The following is an 18,601-nucleotide window of genomic DNA, read 5'->3' as shown; positions in this document are numbered from 1 at the left end:
AAATACATTGACTGGTTGCCTCCCCCATGAACCCCAACCAGGGCAGGGGATAGAGCCTGCAACCAAGGTATGTGCTCTTGGTTGGAACTGAACCTGAGACCCTTCAGTCAGCGGGCCAGCGCTCTAACCACTGATCCAAACAGGCTAGGGCTAGATTATGACTTTCTTGATTTGAAGGTTTGGTTTTGGTTTAAAGGCTCATATACTAAGGAATAGTTTACATGGAGGAAGATAAGTCATGAATTACATTTATAATCAATTATTAAAAATTAAGAACTGCATTAATTTACTACAATTTAAATGTCTTACATCAATGAGACAGAAATAGTAAGAGGAAAGCAGGAAATAGTATATGAGAGTATCCATGTTACCATAAAAAAGTAATTTATCAAGTTACAATGTAGACACATGTTCATTCAAAGTCCCATAACCATTTTCTCCTAATTGTACCCCCAAAGGTATGTTTTTCCAGCATCACCATTCATTGTGGTGTGAGGAAAGGACTGTCTTGTTTGTCTTATTGTGCTTTAGCATAGGGTTCCACATGTAGCAAATCGTCAAATATTAACTGATCAAGAAAAGTGTTCTCAATTATTTTACATTAATTACTGTTATAAGCAATGGTGGCTTTGGTATTTTCAGGTTTCTAAATTAGTTATATAGCATTCAGATTGTATACCAGGGATTATCAAGTTAAAGATCATAAAATTTTCTTTTTACACTCCCAAAATCACCTAAATAAGATACCTGTGAATGGATTTTCTTCATTGTCTTTAGGTCTTCTGTTAAACTGTCACATAGCTTCTGTGATTCAGCCAAGGAAGAAATCGTATTTTCTTGTAGTTCATGTAGATTGTCACACAATGTACTGAGAAAGTCATCCATTTCCTTTCTCTGGTCTTCTATCTTTGAAGAAAAAAAATTTTTTTTAAATTAAAAAAAAGTATGTTTGTTTTTATTTTTTTTTAACACATACAAAATAGAAAAGGTAAAAAACAGTACGCAAAGTCCCATTTTTCTCTCCAGCGTCTAGAACCCCAGTCCCACTCCCACCTGAAATGATTGCTACCATTTTTAAACACTTCCAGAGCCATTTTATGTAAATTAGGCATATATGTACACACATGTAGGTATATTATCTTCCTCATCCATCATATGATAGCACAGTATATGTAACTCTGCAAACTTAAACATTTATCTTTATCATTCCCTCTCATTTTTCTTAGCCATGATCTGCTAACTACATCAATGGCAGACAGCATCTTATCTCTTCCCTGTTCTACATTCCTTCTCAGAACTCATGGGTTTTGCATGTAGACAAATCTCCAGGTGTGGCTTCAGATAGTTTTTTTCTTAAACAACAATTCGATTTGGAGATAATATTTGTTACCTTATTAGCCACTGTCAGTGAAGTCTTGAAAATATGCTTTAGTTGACTATTGATTTTCAGTATAGCCAACACAGTGGGAGATAAAATTGTTTCCAGTGAACTCAGAAGGTCACTCTTAAGTACATTCTGGTTTTAAAAATAAAAACAAACACATCTTTAAAAATTAGTATTTTCACTTCCATAAACCTGACTGGTTAAATATCTAAAATACTTTGTTAATTAAACACATACATATTAAAAGTTTAAGTATCCATTTTCTATTTTTTACAGCCTATTTGTTACTGGAGTTTATATTCTGCATAAGTCACTGAATCCTGCCTATAGTAATCAAGAAAATGATCACTTACTGTACAACAGATTTCTAACAGTCTAATGCAACAAAAGTCAGAAGAACTCAGAAGAGGGGAAAATGACACTCATTTGATAAAATTTCAGTATTGCAAACAAAGGAAATTTAAAAAAGCCTACAAGTACATTTTAACACAACAAATTTCAAGTAAGTTTAGGTTACTAATCATCAAGGCTGAAATCAAATAGCCTTCAAAAGTAGGCTTTGGGCTGGAGGTATTTAACTTAGAAGACCTCGTGACTTATATCCTACTGTATCAGAAGAATTTGTCAGGTTCTTGTTCTTGTCAAGGTCTATGGGAAGTTGAAAATGTAGTGTGGATTGAGAATTTTTTTTTAAAGAAAAAAGAATTCTGACCTAAGCTCCTTTCACTAGGGCAAGAGTGAGAAACTATAACAGAAATTATTAGTAAATACTTAAGAAAAGACTACCGGTATTCATTGGGAAAGTACTATCATTCCAATTTCAACTCATTCTGTGGGAACAGCAGTCATCTCTGACTCAAGCAATGCTTTTAACTTGGCATATAACTTGGTAGGAAGACTTTTTTTAAAAAAAATCTCTTTAATGATTTCAGAGAAAGGAAAGGAGAGGGAGAGAGAGCGATAGAAACATCAATGATGAGAGAGTCACTGATCGGCTGCCTAGCCTGCAACCCGGCCATGTGCCCTGACCGGGAACCGAACCCTGACAGCCTGGATCCTAGGTCGACGCTCAACCACTGAGCTACGCCCAGCCGGGCAGAAGACATTTTTAATAAGCACAGATTATTGAATGAATCAATTTCTAAAAGGTTAGTACTGACTGCATCTTTTAATTCTATCAAATTTGGGTGATGAAAGAAATCTATCAAATAATGTCATATAAACACTGATTCTAGACAGAGTGCCAGCTAACATTTGTAGTATCTACTTGGAAAATGTTCAACAAATATTAACTCAAAAAAGAGAGGCAGAGAGCGTGCACAAAGAAAACAAAGTGATACGGCCAAAAACTTCCTAAATAAATCATACAATTACAAATAGAGTATATACAAATCAGGTATGGAGGAGGTACTATTAAGTGCAGATGAATGACTTCTATAGAACTATGAAAAAGAACCTTACAGTTATGGCCCAGAAAAGCTTGATCACAGACTTGACCTCACAAACAGTTTTATGTGTTTCTAGAATTCTATAGTCTAAATTATTTTTCTTGCACATGTTGCTATATTACTGTAGTGGGTTTTTTTAATTGTTCAAAATATTACAGTTGTCTCTTTTTCTCCCCATTGACCCATTCCACCTCACCCCAGCCCCCTCCCCAGACCCTCGCTACACTACTGTCTGTTTCCTTGGGTTATGCATATATGCATATAAGTTCTTTGTATTACTGTAGTTTTAAAATTAACCACTTAATAGCTCCTTCTGGTTGAGTCAGTATAACATCAGTAGGACCATTTCAGGACCCTTGGCAAAGAAAGAATCATTTACCTATTTCTGAGCCAGCCGGTAAGTCATGGGTCCCTTGAATTCATCTGGAGATGACCTACCTTTCTTAGTTACTAGAAGGCTTATAACTCCTGCTCTTAATGTTGCAAGATATAAGTGAAAAAAGTTTCAAAGGTTAGTTATATGCATTTGGAAATTAATCTTTCTGGGAAAGAAAAGCAGTGGAGCCTGGCCGGGCGTGGCTCAGCGGTTGAGCGTTGACCTGGAATCTAGGCGCTCGGGGTTTGATTCCCGGTCAGGGCACATGCCCGGTTGCGGGCTTGATCAATGACTCTCTCATCATTGATGTTTCTATCTCTCTCTCCCCCTCTCCCTTCCTCTCTCTGAAATCAATAAAGATATATTAAAGAAAAGAAAAGAAAAGAAAAGAAAAGAAAAGAAAAGAAAAGAAAAGAAAAGAAAAGAAAAGAAGAAAAGAAAAGAAAAGAAAAGAAAAGAAAAGAAAAGAAAAGAAAAGAAAAGAAAAGAAAAGAAAAGAAAAGAAAAGAAAAGAAAAGAGAAAAGGGGAGGGGAGGGGAGGGGAGGGGAGGGGAGGGGAGGGGAGGGGAGGGGAGGGGAGGGGAGGGGAGGGGGAGGGGAGGGGAGGGGAGGGGAGGGGAGGGGAGGGGAGGGGAAAGCAGTGGAGATATTTGTCTTTAAAATATAAACCTACTCTCTTAAAGTGTTATGTTTATCACTGTGTGTAGTAAAGCTAAGATGAAATAACAGTTAACATTGTTTTAAAGACTTAACAAATGTAACCCTTCAAAAATACTTTAAAATATTTACTAACAATCAATGTCTGAAGTACAGTTTTACTTTCTTCTGCTAGTGACTGTTCTTTTAATATCATATTAGAAATCTGAGAAACATGTGTAGACACATTTTCTGGAATAGATGTGAGAGATCCAAGTGCTGTTGTAGAAATGGTATCCAATGCAGAAACACTGGAAGATATCAGGTTACCTATACAAAAAAAAAAGTAAACTTTATAACATAAACATATTTAAATACAGTTAGAACCACCTACAAGAGGTGGCAATATCACATCCCTGTTGTGGAAGTCTGTCATAACAAATAAGCTTAACATAATTGTCTCACTATATAAGCAAGGAAATATTTTAAATATAAATTATATTTGTTCTACAGTATTCTGTAAGCACTTGACATTTCTGTAGGTATATCACGTCCATACCTATAACTCACAGTAAACCAAGAATTCAAATATTCTAAAATTAATCTCTAACTAAAAGTAATATTCAGGATTACAGCAGGTAAAGGGGATTATAGAAGAAAGGAGAAACTAGAAATCAATAAAATTTATAGCAGTTGGCTTAGAATGACTAGACTCTAGGTGATTTAAAACAATTTTTACATTTCTGCTTCTCCCAAATTTTCTATAATGAGAGTAATACTTTCATAATAAACTAATACTTAAGAGGTGTCTTTCTTCCCTAAATGAAGATAACAACAATGGTTTGGTTAAAATAATACATACATTCTGACAATACAACAAACATTAAAGATATACATTCTCAAAAGAAGGAAAAAAAGAAAATGTTTATATACAGAAAATTTCTAGAAGGAAACTCAAGAACTTTAACAGTACTATCTATGGAGAATGGAAAAGGGTGAGGGTTAAAGGGACTTCTAAAGTTTATACACTTAGTTACTGTTCAATAAATGTAAGTTATTTTCTAGAAAACGGAGGGGGGGCGTGGGAAGACCCAGTAAGATTTGTTTTAATTCAAACGCAGTGAAAGCATTAATCCCTAGACTGAACAGATAGTGTATGCACTGGAGGGAACTAGTTTATGATATTAAACTATCAGTTTCAAAATTAGTCTCACACTAAACACACAAAAACTAGAATAATTAGAAAAGCTTGAACTTACCAAACAAGGTCTTGTGAACTTCCAGCATGGTCTTCTGTTTTGAGCTGCCATCTTTTATTAATTTTTTCATACTATTAAACAGACTATTCAGATTTTTGCCAAAAATATCCTGAGCTTCTGCATTGTGCTGATCAACTGCCTTCTTACGATCCAGTTTGGAATGGAGACCAGATACATCTTTTGTAGTTTCTTCAACTGTGTTAAGCAACTATGATTTTAAAAAATAAATGTTGACAAGATGGATATGACAAAAGCTAAGAAAATATCTGTGCTACATAAGTATTTCTCCAATGAGAACTTGCAAGTTTTATATATTGTATCAGAAGAAAATTTTAAACTCATGCTAATTTATCTAGGAATGTTTATTTCCCTCCCCTATCCAGAATCTAGGCAAGGAAAACTGATTTTGCCAATTATAGTAATTACATGCCCCCACAAGTTTTTTGATTACTGTGTGCTCCTATTTCCTCACAAGTACACCTAATAAAAAATTAAATACTTTCAGTATCTTCCATCATTAGAAGATACTAAATTCTTGATGACTGATTACTTTCAATCATTACCACAGGAAAAAGTATTACATCATTATTTTAAATGTCCACAAAGTATATTAAAGTTACGCTCTACTTCCAAAACTTCTGGAAGCTTTTTTTTAAGTTAGCATCTCCAGTGAGGAAAATGTAGGTGAAATAGTAAAATAACATTTTTTAAATCAACAGAAATGTCATTTGAGACAAATAAATAGAATTTTATAACTAATGCTACATACAGCAAAGTAAGTTACTTCTATCCATTCTCTAATTTCTCTAATCCAAGTACAATCAAAACAAAGGACAAACCTTGCTGGCAGCATCATGAAGTTTCTCCTCAGTACTTTCCAAAACTGATGTGACATACTCTTCTTTAACAAGCTGTAATTTAGTTTCTTGTAAATGTTTTTGAGTGGTTTTAAGCTCCTGTGACTTATTTTGCAGGTCAGATTTACACTGGTCAAGTTCATTTTTATTGTCCATGAACAATTCCGTAACCTAAATATAACACATTAAACATCTTTAAGAATTAAAAATGCTGAACTGGTTGGTGAGACACCTGGCTGGTCCATAATATAGTATTAGAAGAGCTAAACAAATTACTTCCATGTAAAACTGTAACAAGTTGTAAGTTACCAGGTAGGTTAGCACATTTTACATGGTATCTGGTTTCTTCCTATAAGTTAACTAAAAACAAACAACAGGTTTAGTGTAGTGGTATTAATTCTTTAGGATTTATCCAACACTGCCAGTGTGAGGGTGGCACAGAAAGATCAGGTCTTTACATTTTAGTTATTCAACATCTGTTTATTCCCAAAGTCACATTCCCTCATCTGATAAACACATTAATGAAAATGTCTCTGTATTCTCCATTTAGCTTAAACAATAAAATTGCATAATTCGGCCCAGCTAAGTGTGGCTCAGTGGTTGAGCATCGACCTAGGATCTAGATCATGGTTCGATTCCCAGTCAGGGCACATGCCCAGGTTGCAAGCTCGATCCCCAGTCAGGGGCGTGCAGGAGGCAGCCGATCAATGACTCTCTCATCATTCATGTTTCTCTCCTTCTCCCTTCCTCTCTCTGAAATCAATATATATATATTTTTAAATTGCATAATTCAGTTAATTTCTTGCAATGTTGCATTAATGTAAGTGTCAAAATAGTTTCTGTTATGGCTGGATAGCTCAGTTGGTTAGATCGTCGTCCTGATACGCCAAGGTTGCAGGTTCGATTCTAGTCAGGGCACATACAGGAAGCAACCAATGAATGCACACATAAGTAGAACAACAAATCAATTTCTCTCTGTCTCTCTCTCCCCTCTTCCTCTCTCGAAAATAAATAAATAAATAAATAAATAAATAAATAAATAAATAAATAAATAAATAAATTTTAAAAATAGTTTCTTCATTACGAATGATGATAAAATTATGGTACAACTTACTTTCAGTATATGGATCAACAAGAAAGAAATCTTAAAGAAAAAATATCAGGTCCCTCACATTCTAAAGTTTTCTTTAAATATTTGCTTTTTACATACCATTCAATATTGTTTGGAATGCTTACCCTACTTAGCTCCTCCTCAAGGGCACCAATTTTTTCAATCAATTCTACAATCTGGTCTTCTTGAACAGTTAGTTTTCCATTCATAGCTCTAAAATAAAGTTTAATATGAATTTAACTATAAGTATTTTTTCCTAATTCCTATACAGTTTATTCTAACACAATTGTGGCAGTTACACATCAGCTTTACCATCTGTCACTATCATGATAAGGATGCCTAGGTATCAATAAGCAATAAATACAAATTACAAAAAGCAAATGTATTCTTTGTCCTTAATAATTGTTTTTCCTGTTATCTCCATTTTGAAACTGAGAATCCCTACCTATAAGGTGAAAAAAATGTGTGTATATAAAATTTGAAAAGCAACAAAGCTAACAGAGGAATATAACTCACATAAAATAAAGGTGAGGGGAATACAACCTAAGTGTCTGTAATCAGGAATATGGAACATAAATAAGACACAGAGCTGGACAACAGAATTAAAGTATGTAGACAGAGCAATTACACCTCTCACCGCCTATCATACCGAAATATACCTCAACACATGTGCCACTATCCCACCACCACAAAAATCCTCAGAGAGCAAAGGATCAGTCTCTAACTCAAGTTCCTCGGCCTCAGCACTCCTGATATTTTGGACCAGATAATTCTGGTCCACTTTAATGGGCCTCTGATTTCTTGAGCACTAGCAAGTGTCAGAAGTGAGTATTGTCTTTTGTATTCTTCTATCTTTCAGATCCTTCATAACTACCATCAATTTCCTATTCCACACTGTGCTAAATGACAGAGATTCTTTTTGTGAGTGCAAATTTCCTCAAATTATTAGCGAGAGATATTGATTAACAGAAAAGCTAGCCTGGCCGGGCGTAACTCAGCAGTTGAGCATCGACCTAGGATCCAGATCACAGTTCGATTCCCAGTCAGGGCACATGCCCAGGTTGCGGGCTCGATCCCCAGTGGGGGATGTGCAGGAGGCAGCCGATCAATGATTCTCTCATCATTGATGTTTCGATCTCTCTCTCTCCCCCTCTTCCTTCCTCTCCCTGAAATTAATAAAGATATATTTAAAACAACAACAAACAAACAGAAAAGCTACAACTGAGGTGTAAGAAGAGAATTAGTTCTAACAGTCTTGATTAACTGTATTAGTTCTTTATTGGAAATGGGTCTTTTATGTAGAATGGGAAGTTTGAAATGCTTTTCTTATATCAAGTCTTTCTCCCTCTCCCTTCCTCTCTCTGAAATCAATTTTAAAAATTCTAAAAAAATAAAGTTATAAAAAAATTTTTAAACTGTTTGATAAGTACCTATTAATGTCAAAAGAGAAAAAAGGCATTTGTAAAAAGAACTACAAATAAAGATTCTATTTACTGTCAAATAAGTAAATTTTACTTCCAACAGCCTGTTATCAGAAAATACTTATTCTTGGAAATTAATTTCCATAGCTAAGGGCTTACCTAAAATTCTCTTCAGAAAGATACACTCCATTTTTTTCACGGGCTGCAGCAAGATCTCGTTTCAGACGCTCTATCTCTTCTGTATATTCCTACACAAGAAGAACGTTGTAGGTGTCAATTTAGAACTTTTTTAAAATTCAGTTTAGAGAGAATATAAAAAATAAAGTTAGCCCTTTTATGTGTTTTAAAACATAAAAATGTTTGATAAAAAGTCATAACCATACTTTTCAATATTAATCTGTACAGAATAAAGTCTTGCAACAGCTTTCAAAGATCCTTTAATGTACTCATTATAAAAATACACGACTTAAAAAAACAAACCCAACCTCCAGTACCCAGGTTGGTCTCCAAATAGCATTTCACACTAAAAAAAACCCAGAATTCATTAGAGAAGTGTCTGACTCTAGGATTGGGGCATGAAACATTCAAGATGAGCCTGTAACATTTTGTCAAACAAAATAGGGAGCTAAAAAAACTTAGGCTAAAGAAAAGGACTCAATAACTCATTTGCAGAGGTCACCACCTATCAAAGGAGTAACAATTTGAATATCAGTCAGGATAAAAACTACAATGGGTTAACACAAATATTTTTAAGTCCATGAGTTTATAATGACATTAAGAAAGGTAGAAAACCACCCTGGCCAGGTGGCTCAATTTGTTGGAGTATCATCCAGGACACCAGAAGGTTGTGGGTTTGATTCCAAAGCACATACCTAGCTTGCTGGTTCAATACCCCCCCCCCCCCCGGTCAGGGCATGTATGAGAGGCAACTGATTGATGTTTCTCTCTCTAAAAATAAAAATCAATAAAAAGCCATCCTTGGGTGAGGACAAAAGAAAAAAGAGCTAGAAAACTAATGCATTTATTCTCAAAACTGTCAAATAGCCCCGGCTGGTGTTGCTCAGTGGTTTGTGTCGACCTGCACACCAAAATGTCTCGTGTTCAATTTCTGGTCAAGGGCACGTACCTGGGTTGCAGGTTTGATCCCTGCCCCGGTCAGGGTGCATGAGGGAGACAACCCATCAATCTGTCTCTCTCACATCAAATGTTTCTCTCTTCCTCTCCCTCCCTCTTTCATTCTCTCTTTCCTTCCCTCCCTTCCACTCTCTCTCTAAAAAAAAAAAAAAAAAAAATCAATGGAGTCTGGCCGGCATGGTTCAGGGGTTGAGCATCAACCTAGGATCCAAAAGATCGAGGTTCGATTCCTAGTCAGGGCACATGCCCAGGTTGCAGGCCCGATCCCCAGTAGGAGGCGTGCAGGAGGCATCAACGGTTCTTTCTCATTGATGTTTCTATCTCTCCCTTCCTCTTCCTCTCTAAAATCAGTAAAAACACATTTTTAAAAAAAGATAAGACTGTTTACAAGCATTGGAGAGGATGTAGAGAAATTGCACTCTCAATACCATCAATAAAAATTTAAAGTGGTACAACCACTGGGGGCAAGAAGAGATTAATCAAAAAAATTATATACATAGATGCATAACCCATGGACACAGACAACAGTGTGGTAAAGGCCTGGGGTGGGGTGGGAGCTGGGTAGAGGGGGGCAGCGGAGGGAAAATGGAGGGCATCTGTTAATACTTTCAACAATTAAGATAAATTTCAAAAAATATATTAAAACTAAATAAAAAGTAGTTACTAAGTGGAAAAATAAAAATTTTAAAAAATAAAAGTGGTACAACCACTTTGAAAAAGTTTCTTAAAGAGCTAAACATAAACTTATTATGCAACCCAGAAATTAAACCAGTAGATATCTACCCAAGAGAAATAAAAACACATCAACACAAAGACTTAGATGAAAATGTTCATAGTAGCATTACTGGAAATAATCCAAATGTCCATCAACCAGAATAGACAAAATGTGATATTAATCATATAATGGAATATTATTTAGCAATATAAACAAATAGTCTGTTGATACATGCTACAACATAGATGAAGCCCAAATGTTATGCCAAGGGAAAGAAGTCAGATGGAAAACACTAAACATTGTATGATTCCATTTATAGGAAATGTCCAGAAAAGAGAAATCTATATATAAACAGAAAGCAGATCAGTGGTTGACTAATAGCAAAGGAAACTTTACAGAGTGATAGGAATTTTCTAAAACTAGATTGTGGTGATGTTGCACAACTCTATAAAGGTACTCAAAATCATTAAATTGTAAACAAGACCAATATATATATGCTGTCTACAAGAGACCCACCGAAGAACAAAAGAAAAACATGAAAAGTAAAGGGATGGAAAAAGACATTTTATGCAAATATAAAGGGGAAAAAAGCTGGGGTAGCAATACTTATATCTGACAAAATAGATTTTAAAACAAAGGCTATAGTAAGAGACAAAGGACACTATGTATTGATAAAAGAGGCAATGCAAAAAGAGGATAGAATCCTTGTAAACATTTATGTACCCAACATAGGAGCATCTAAATATGTAAAGCAAATCTTGATGGACATAAAGGCAGAGATTGACAGTAACACAGTCATAGTAGGGGATTTTAACACCCCACTGACATCAATGGATAGATCTTCCAAACAGAAAATCAACAAGGAAACAGTGGCATTAAATGACATACTAAATCAGATGGATTTAATTGATACCTTCAGAGCATTTCACCCCAAAGCAGCAGAATATACATTCTTTCCAAGTGCACATGGAATACTTTCTAGGATAGACCAAATGTTAGGACACAAAAGAAGTCTCAATAAACTTCAGAAGATTGAAATTATATCAAGCATCTTTCCTAACTGAAAAACACACAAACACATTGAGGCTAAATAGCAGGTTACTAAACAATGAATGGGTTAACAATGAGATCAAGGAAGAAATCAAAAGATACTGTGAAACCAATGAAAATGAGAAAATAACCCAAAATCCATAAGACACAGCAAAAGCAGTCCTGAGGGAAATTCATAGCATTACATGCCTATTACAAGAAACAAGAAAAATCTCAAATAAACAATCTTATTTTACACTTAAAGGAACCAGAAAAAGAACAACAAAGCCCAAAGTTAATATAAGGAAGGAAATGATAAAGATCAGAACAGAAATCAATGAAATAGAGGCTTAAAAAACAATATAACAGATCAATGAAACCAAGAGTTGGTTCTTTGAAAAGATAAACAAGAGTGACAAATCTTTAACCAGACTCATCAAGAAAAAGGGAACTCAAATAAAATCAGAAATGAAAGAAGAAAAGTAACAACTGAAACCAAATACAAAGAAATACAAAGAATTGTAAGAAAATATTATGAACAACTATATGCCAACAAATTGGACAATCTGGAAGAAATGGATAAATTCCTAGAAATATACAATCATCAAAAACTGAATCAGGAAAAATCATAGAATCTGGGCAGATAGATTACAACTAGTGAAATTGAAGCAATAATCAAAAAACAACCAACAAAAGTCCTGGACCAGATGGCTTCAAGGGAAATGTTACCAAACATTCAAAGAATACCTATGCTTCTCAAACTATTCCAAAAAATTTGAGACGAGGGAAGACTCCCAAACTCATCTTATGAGAATAGCATTATCCTAATTCCAAAACCAGATAAAGACAGTACAAAGAAAAAAAATTATAGGCCAATATCCCTGATGAACATAGATGCTAAAACACTCAACAAAATATTAGCAAGCCAGATCCAGCAATACATTAAAAAACTTATACATCATGATCAAGTGTGATTTATTCTGGGAATGCAAAGTTGGTACAGTATCTGCAAATCAATTCATGTGATACACCACATAAACAAAATGAAGGATAAAAACCATACAATCGTATCAGCAAATGCAGAAAAAAGCATTTGATAAAATCCAGCACACATTTATGATAAAAAATTCTCAGCAAAGTGGGAATAGAGGGAACATACTTCAACATAACAAAAGCCATATATGACAAACCCACAGTCAGCATAATATTCAATGGGCAAAAACTACATGTGTTTCCCTTAAGATTAGAAACAAATAGGGATGTCTGCTTTCACCATAGGACTGGATGCCCTAGCCACAAGCAATTAGACAAGAAGAAGAAATAAAAGGCATCCAAATTGGAAAACAAGTAAAACTGTCATTATTTGTAGATGGATGATACTATATATAGAGAACCCTAAAGATTCCAACAAAAATCAATCAGAACTGAAAAATGAATTCAGTAAAGTAGCAGGGTACAAAATAAATATCCAGAAGTCAGTTGCATTTTCATATACCAATAATGAACTATGTAAAAGGGAAACTAAAAAAACAATCCCATTCACAATTATTTAAAAAAATACCTAAAAATAAATGTAACCAAAGAGTTAAAAGACCTGTATTCAAAAAATTATAAGACACTGAAGAATGAAAATGAAGATACAAATAAGTGGAAGCATATACTGTGCTCATGGATAAGAAGGATTAATACCATTAAAACAAAACATTCAACACAATTTCTATCAAGATACCAATGGTAGCCCGACTGGACATGGCTCAGAGGTTGAGCATCAACCTAGGATCCAGGTGATTGGGGTTCAATTCCCAGTCAGGGCACATGCCTGGGTTGTGGGCTCGATCCCTAGTCAGGGGCGTGCAGGAGGCAGCCGATCAATGACTCTCTCATCACTGATATTTCTCTCTCTCTCCTTCTCCTTTCCTCTCTCTGAAATCAATAAAGACATATTAAAAAAAAAAAAAAAGAAGAAGATGCCCGGCCAGGCGTGGCTCAGCGGTTGAGCGTCAACCTAGGATCCAGGCTATCGGGGTTCGATTCCCGGTCAGGGCACATGCCCGGATTGTGGGCTCAATCAATGACTCTCTCATCATTGATGTTTCTATCTCTCTCTCCCTCTCCTTTCCTCCCTCTGAAATCAATAAAGATATATTTAAAAAAAAAAAAAAAAATACCAATGGTAAATTTCACAGAATTAGAACAATATTCTAAAAATGCATATGGAACCACAAAAGATCCCGAATAGCCTCAGCAAATTTAAGAAGAACAAAATTGGAGGAATCATGCTACCTGATATCAAACTATACTACAAGGCCACAGTAATCAAAACAGCATGGTAGTGGCATAAAAACAGACATATAGATCAATGGAACGAAACAGAGAGCCCAGAAATAAACTCATGCCTTTATGGTCAACTAATATTTGACAAAGGAGGCAAAAACATACAATGGAGTAGTCTATTCAATAATGGTTTGGGGAAAATTAGACAGGTACATACAAAAAAATGAAACTAGACAATCTTCTTACCCCATACACAAGAATAAATTCAAAATGGATTAAAGACTTAATGTTAAGACTTGAAACTATGAAAGTCCTAGAAGAAAACATAGGCAGTAAAATCTAAGACATTTCTGGTAGCAATATTTTTTCTAATATATCTTCTTAGGCAAGGGAAACAAAAGAAAAAAATAAACAAATGGGACTACATCAAACTAAAAAGTTTTTGCACAGCAAAGGAAACTATCAACAAAATGAAAATACAACCCACTGAATGGGAGAACATATTCACCAATGATACATCTGATAAGGGGTTAACATCCAAAATTTATTGATAACTTATAAAACTCAACACCAAACAAACAAATAATACAATTAGAAAATGAGCAAAGGATGTGAATAGACACTTCTCCAAAGAGGACATGCAAATGGCCAATATAAGGTATCACCTCACACCTGTCAGAATGGCTATTATCAATAAATCAACAAACAAGTATTGGCAAGAATGTGGAAAAAAGAGAACCCTCATGCACTGTTGGTGGGAATGCAGATTGGTGCAGCCACTGTGGAAAGCCATATGGAGTTACCTCAAAAATTTAAAAATGGAACTGTCTTATGACCCAGTGATTCCACTTCTGGGAGTTTATCTGAAGAAACCCAAAACACTAATTTGAAAAAACATATGCACCCCTATGTTCTTTGCAGTGTTATTTACAATAGTCAAAATTTGGAAGAAGCCCATGTGTCCCATCAGTAGACGAGTGGATAAAAAAAGCTGTGGTCTGCCCAGCCAGGTGTGGCTCAGAGGTTGAGCACTGACCTAGGATCCAGAAGATCATGGTTTGATTCCCAGTCAGGATCCCATGCCCGGATTGCAGGCTCAATCCCCAGTCGGAGGCATGCAGGACGCAGCTGTTCAATGACGACTCTCATCATTGATGTTTCTCTCTCTCTCTCTCCCCCCCCCCTCTTCCTTCCTCTCACTGAAATCAGTAAAGATATATTTAAAAAAAAAAAGCTGTGGTGCATTTACACAATGGAATACTACTCTGCCGTAAAAAGGAAAGAAATCTTACCCTTTTTGACAGCATGGGTGGACCTGGAGAGCATTATGCTAAGTGAAATAAATTAGAGACAGACAAACACTATATGATTGCACTAATACATGGAATCTTAATGAACCAAAATCATTAAATTGTAGGCTTACAATGGGTGAATGTTACAGTAATTATACCCTAATGTACGGTAACTATACATAATGGTAATTGTAACCTCAAGCTGTAATAAATAAATTTTGTAAATGTAAATATTTTCAAATTTTGCTGATTTAATAGAGCTTGGAAATAAACATTAACATTTGAAAAAATATTTTAACATACAAGGTATTCAGTTTATATCATTAGATGAGAAGCCTTACCACAGGCAATTTAACAAATCTTTTAACAAAAAAGATTACATTACTCCAAAAAAATTCACAATTACCTTAATAAGGGCTTTTTTGGTTAGTTTCTGGTTGACTTCAGGCTTATTCAGTATGTTCTTTGCTCTGTGAGCATATTCCAATGTACTCAGAGTTTCCTGTGATGAAAAGGCCAATTACTAAAGATAATATGATAATATAGTTCTGTTATCTAAAATATACTATATAACAACTCATAAGTAATAATTTACGGTTATAACTAATCTGGTGATGGTTGCACAGCTCTGTGGTATGTGAATTATATCTCAAGAAAAATATTTTTGGGATACAGACCTTATAACTTTTCTAATTCCATTTAAAGTAGATGATTATTACAATAAAATAAGAGTCAATTGTACCATCTTTGCTGCCTCTTTTGGTTTTCCCACTTGTTTCCACACACCCAAATCCATCTTCACTGCTCTCTAACCAGTTTCTAGAACACTAACATTCCCTTAACTCACTCCTGACCTCAATTAAATCTCTATACTCCATGTAACCATATAATGCTAATGTCCTCAGCAATTTTCTTTGAAGACTATGTGGGGGGAAAAGCCAATAAGCAACTGGCTTTTTAAGATTAAAAACTCTACCAGGAAGGAGAAAGACATCTTTTTCAGTGGTATCCTCCTAAATGTGTCCATATGCAATGTCCAGATTCTTTTTATTATAGTACAGAATTAAGCCAATTAAAGAACTTTTAAAATAATGTGATAGCACCCCAGCCAGGTGGCTCAGTTGGTTGGAGTATCGTCCCGAACACCAAAAAGGTTGTGGGTTTGATTCCCCAGTCAGGGCAGATACCTAGGTTGTAGGTTCGACATCCAGTCAGGGTGTGTATGGGAAGCAACTGATCAATGTTTCTCCATCACATTGATGTTTCTTTCTCTCCCTCCCCAGCCCCCTCTCCCTCTCTGTCTCTCAAATAAATAGAAAGAGAGAGAGAGAAGAAAGAGAAAGAAAGAGAGAAAGAAAGAGAGAAAGAGAGAGAAAGGGAGAGAAAGGGAGAGAAAGAAAGAGAGAGAAAGAGAGAGAGAAGAGAGAGAAAGAGAGGGGAGGGGAGGGGAGGGGAGGGGAGGGGAGGGGAGGGGAGGGGAGGGGAGGGGAGGGGAGGGGAGGGGAGGGGAGGGGAGGGGAGGGGAGGGGAGGGGAGGGGAGGGGAGGGGAGGAGGGGAGGGGAGGGGAGGGGGGAGGGAGGGAGGGAGGGAGGGAGGGAGGGAGGGAGGGAGGGAGGGAAGGAAGGGAGAGAGAGAGAGAGAAAGAGAGAGAGAAAGGAGAGAGAAAGAAGAGAGAGAGAAAGAAGAGAGAGAAAGAAGAGAGAGAGGGAGAAAGGTGATAGCTCACTAAGAATTACAGCTACTACGCTTTCAGATCCTTTTCACAGGGTTTACCTCAAGATTGAGAGATGCAGGAGAAATTGTTGCAATTATAGATGTTCTTGTACGTCCTCCAAGAGAATCCTGGAGGATTCTGGTTAGTTTAGATTCTCGGTAAGGAACATGGGGTGTTCTTTCTACAAGAGCAGTAATAACCCTTCCCAAAGTCAACAGGGATTGGTTGATATTTCCAGCTTCCCGAGCTCTCTTGTCAACTGCTCCAGAACGGCCAATGTTTTCACTTCCTGCAAGATCAACCTTGAATTTAAAAAAAAACAGGTTGTCAGTCTATTGGATTTAGACTCAAAGACTTTCATTCTCATATAATGTATAATATACTAAATAGCCAGCAAAATAATTTTTCCATAATTAACAACCCACTACAAAGCAAATAACCCAGTGACTACAAAAATATTGTCTAGAAGTACAAAACTTCAGGCTGCTCCACGAGGGGATCAAGAATAAAATAGAATAGAACTATGAATCCCACTTCTGGATATATATCTGAAGCAAATGAAATTAGTATCTCAGATATCTGCACTCTCCTGTCCATTGCATTATTCAAAAAGCCTAGCGTGGAAACAACCTAAGTGTCTGTCAATGGATGAATAGATAAAGATGTGATATATACACAACAATGAAATATAATTCAGCTATGAGAAAGAAAATTCTACCACTTACAACAACATAGATGAACCTAGAGGACATTATGCTAAGTGAAATAGGCCAGACAGAGAAAGACAAAAAGACAAATACTGTATGATCTCACTTATATGTGGAATCTGAGGGGGGGGTACGGGGGGTTGAATGCCTAAAAACAGAGAGTAGAATGATGGTTATAAGGAGCAGAGAGATGGGGGAGATAAGGAGATGCTGGCCAAAGGGTAAAAGACTTTGGTAATAAGGCGAGTAAGTTCTGGGGATCTGATATACACTAGTAGTTAATAATACTATACTGAAATTTGCTATGAGAGCGGATCTTAAGTTTTCTCACCAAATAATAGTAATTATGTGAGGTAATAGATGTGTTAATCTGATGGTAGTAATCATTTTACAAAGTATATGTTTATCACCCTGGCTGATGTGAGCACTGTCCCGTACACCAAAAGGTGGTGGGTTCAATTCCGGGTCAGGGCACATACTCAGGTTTCAGGTTCAATCCCCGATAGGAGGCAGCCTAACCATGTTTCTCTCTTCCATTGACGTCTTTCTCCCATCCTCTCTCTAAAATCAATTTTTAAAAAAGTATATGTATATGCCCGGCCGGGCGTGGATCAGCGGTTGAGCATCGACCTAGGTAGGATCCAGGAGATCGCAGTTCGATTCCCGGTCAGGGCACATACACAGGTTATGGGCTTGATCAATGACTCTCATCATTGATGTTTCACCTCTCTCTCCCCCTCTCCCTGCCTCTCTCTGAAATCAATAAAGATATATTTAAAAATAAATAAATGAAATTAAAATTTAAAAAGTATATGTATATCAAATCACCACGTTGTACACTTTAAATATATAATTTTGTCAATTATACCTCAATAAAACTGGGGTAAAAAAACAAAAAGACTGAAACAGTGGTATTAAGGTAGATGCTTACCAAGTTCAACTTTCCAATTTTAACAAGCTCCTCTCCATCAATTGTAGTTTCTTTCATATGTATTGTAACAGAGAAAACTGAGTGGGAACGACTAGAAAATAAGATCAAATTATATTATTTGCTTTCTATAAAGTATAGAAAACAGCCAAGAAAGATCTAAATCCACAAGAGTAAAGACAGTATCTGTTCTAGCCGGTCTGGCTCAGCGGTTAGAGCATCAGCCCAAGGACTGAAAGGTTCCGTGTTTGATTCTGGCCAAGGGCACAATCCTCAGTTGCAGGCTGGATCCTCGGCCCCAGTCACGTGGTCAGA

At 36.1% G+C, this 18,601-nt stretch overlaps 1 protein-coding gene across 1 annotated transcript in view; it reads right to left on the bottom strand.

Annotated features, from left to right (window-relative positions):
• Positions 1-18,601, bottom strand: part of KIF11 (kinesin family member 11) — a 45,801-nt gene that overhangs the window by 14,978 nt on the left and 12,222 nt on the right. The window contains exons 7-16 of the mRNA XM_087824452.1: positions 18,290-18,380; positions 16,711-16,953; positions 15,343-15,438; positions 8,652-8,740; positions 7,197-7,284; positions 5,943-6,131; positions 5,104-5,311; positions 4,002-4,174; positions 1,391-1,516; positions 748-906 (exon numbers count right to left, since the gene is read on the bottom strand). Coding sequence (XP_087680578.1) covers positions 748-906; positions 1,391-1,516; positions 4,002-4,174; positions 5,104-5,311; positions 5,943-6,131; positions 7,197-7,284; positions 8,652-8,740; positions 15,343-15,438; positions 16,711-16,953; positions 18,290-18,380 — 1,462 coding nt within the window. The remainder of the gene's footprint in view (positions 1-747; positions 907-1,390; positions 1,517-4,001; positions 4,175-5,103; positions 5,312-5,942; positions 6,132-7,196; positions 7,285-8,651; positions 8,741-15,342; positions 15,439-16,710; positions 16,954-18,289; positions 18,381-18,601) is intronic.

Source organism: Miniopterus natalensis, chromosome 14, assembly GCF_054644295.1.
Source record: "Miniopterus natalensis isolate mMinNat1 chromosome 14, mMinNat1.hap1, whole genome shotgun sequence".
Taxonomy (NCBI): Eukaryota; Metazoa; Chordata; class Mammalia; order Chiroptera; family Miniopteridae; genus Miniopterus; species Miniopterus natalensis.
This window is presented reverse-complemented; position numbering and strand designations above follow the sequence as displayed.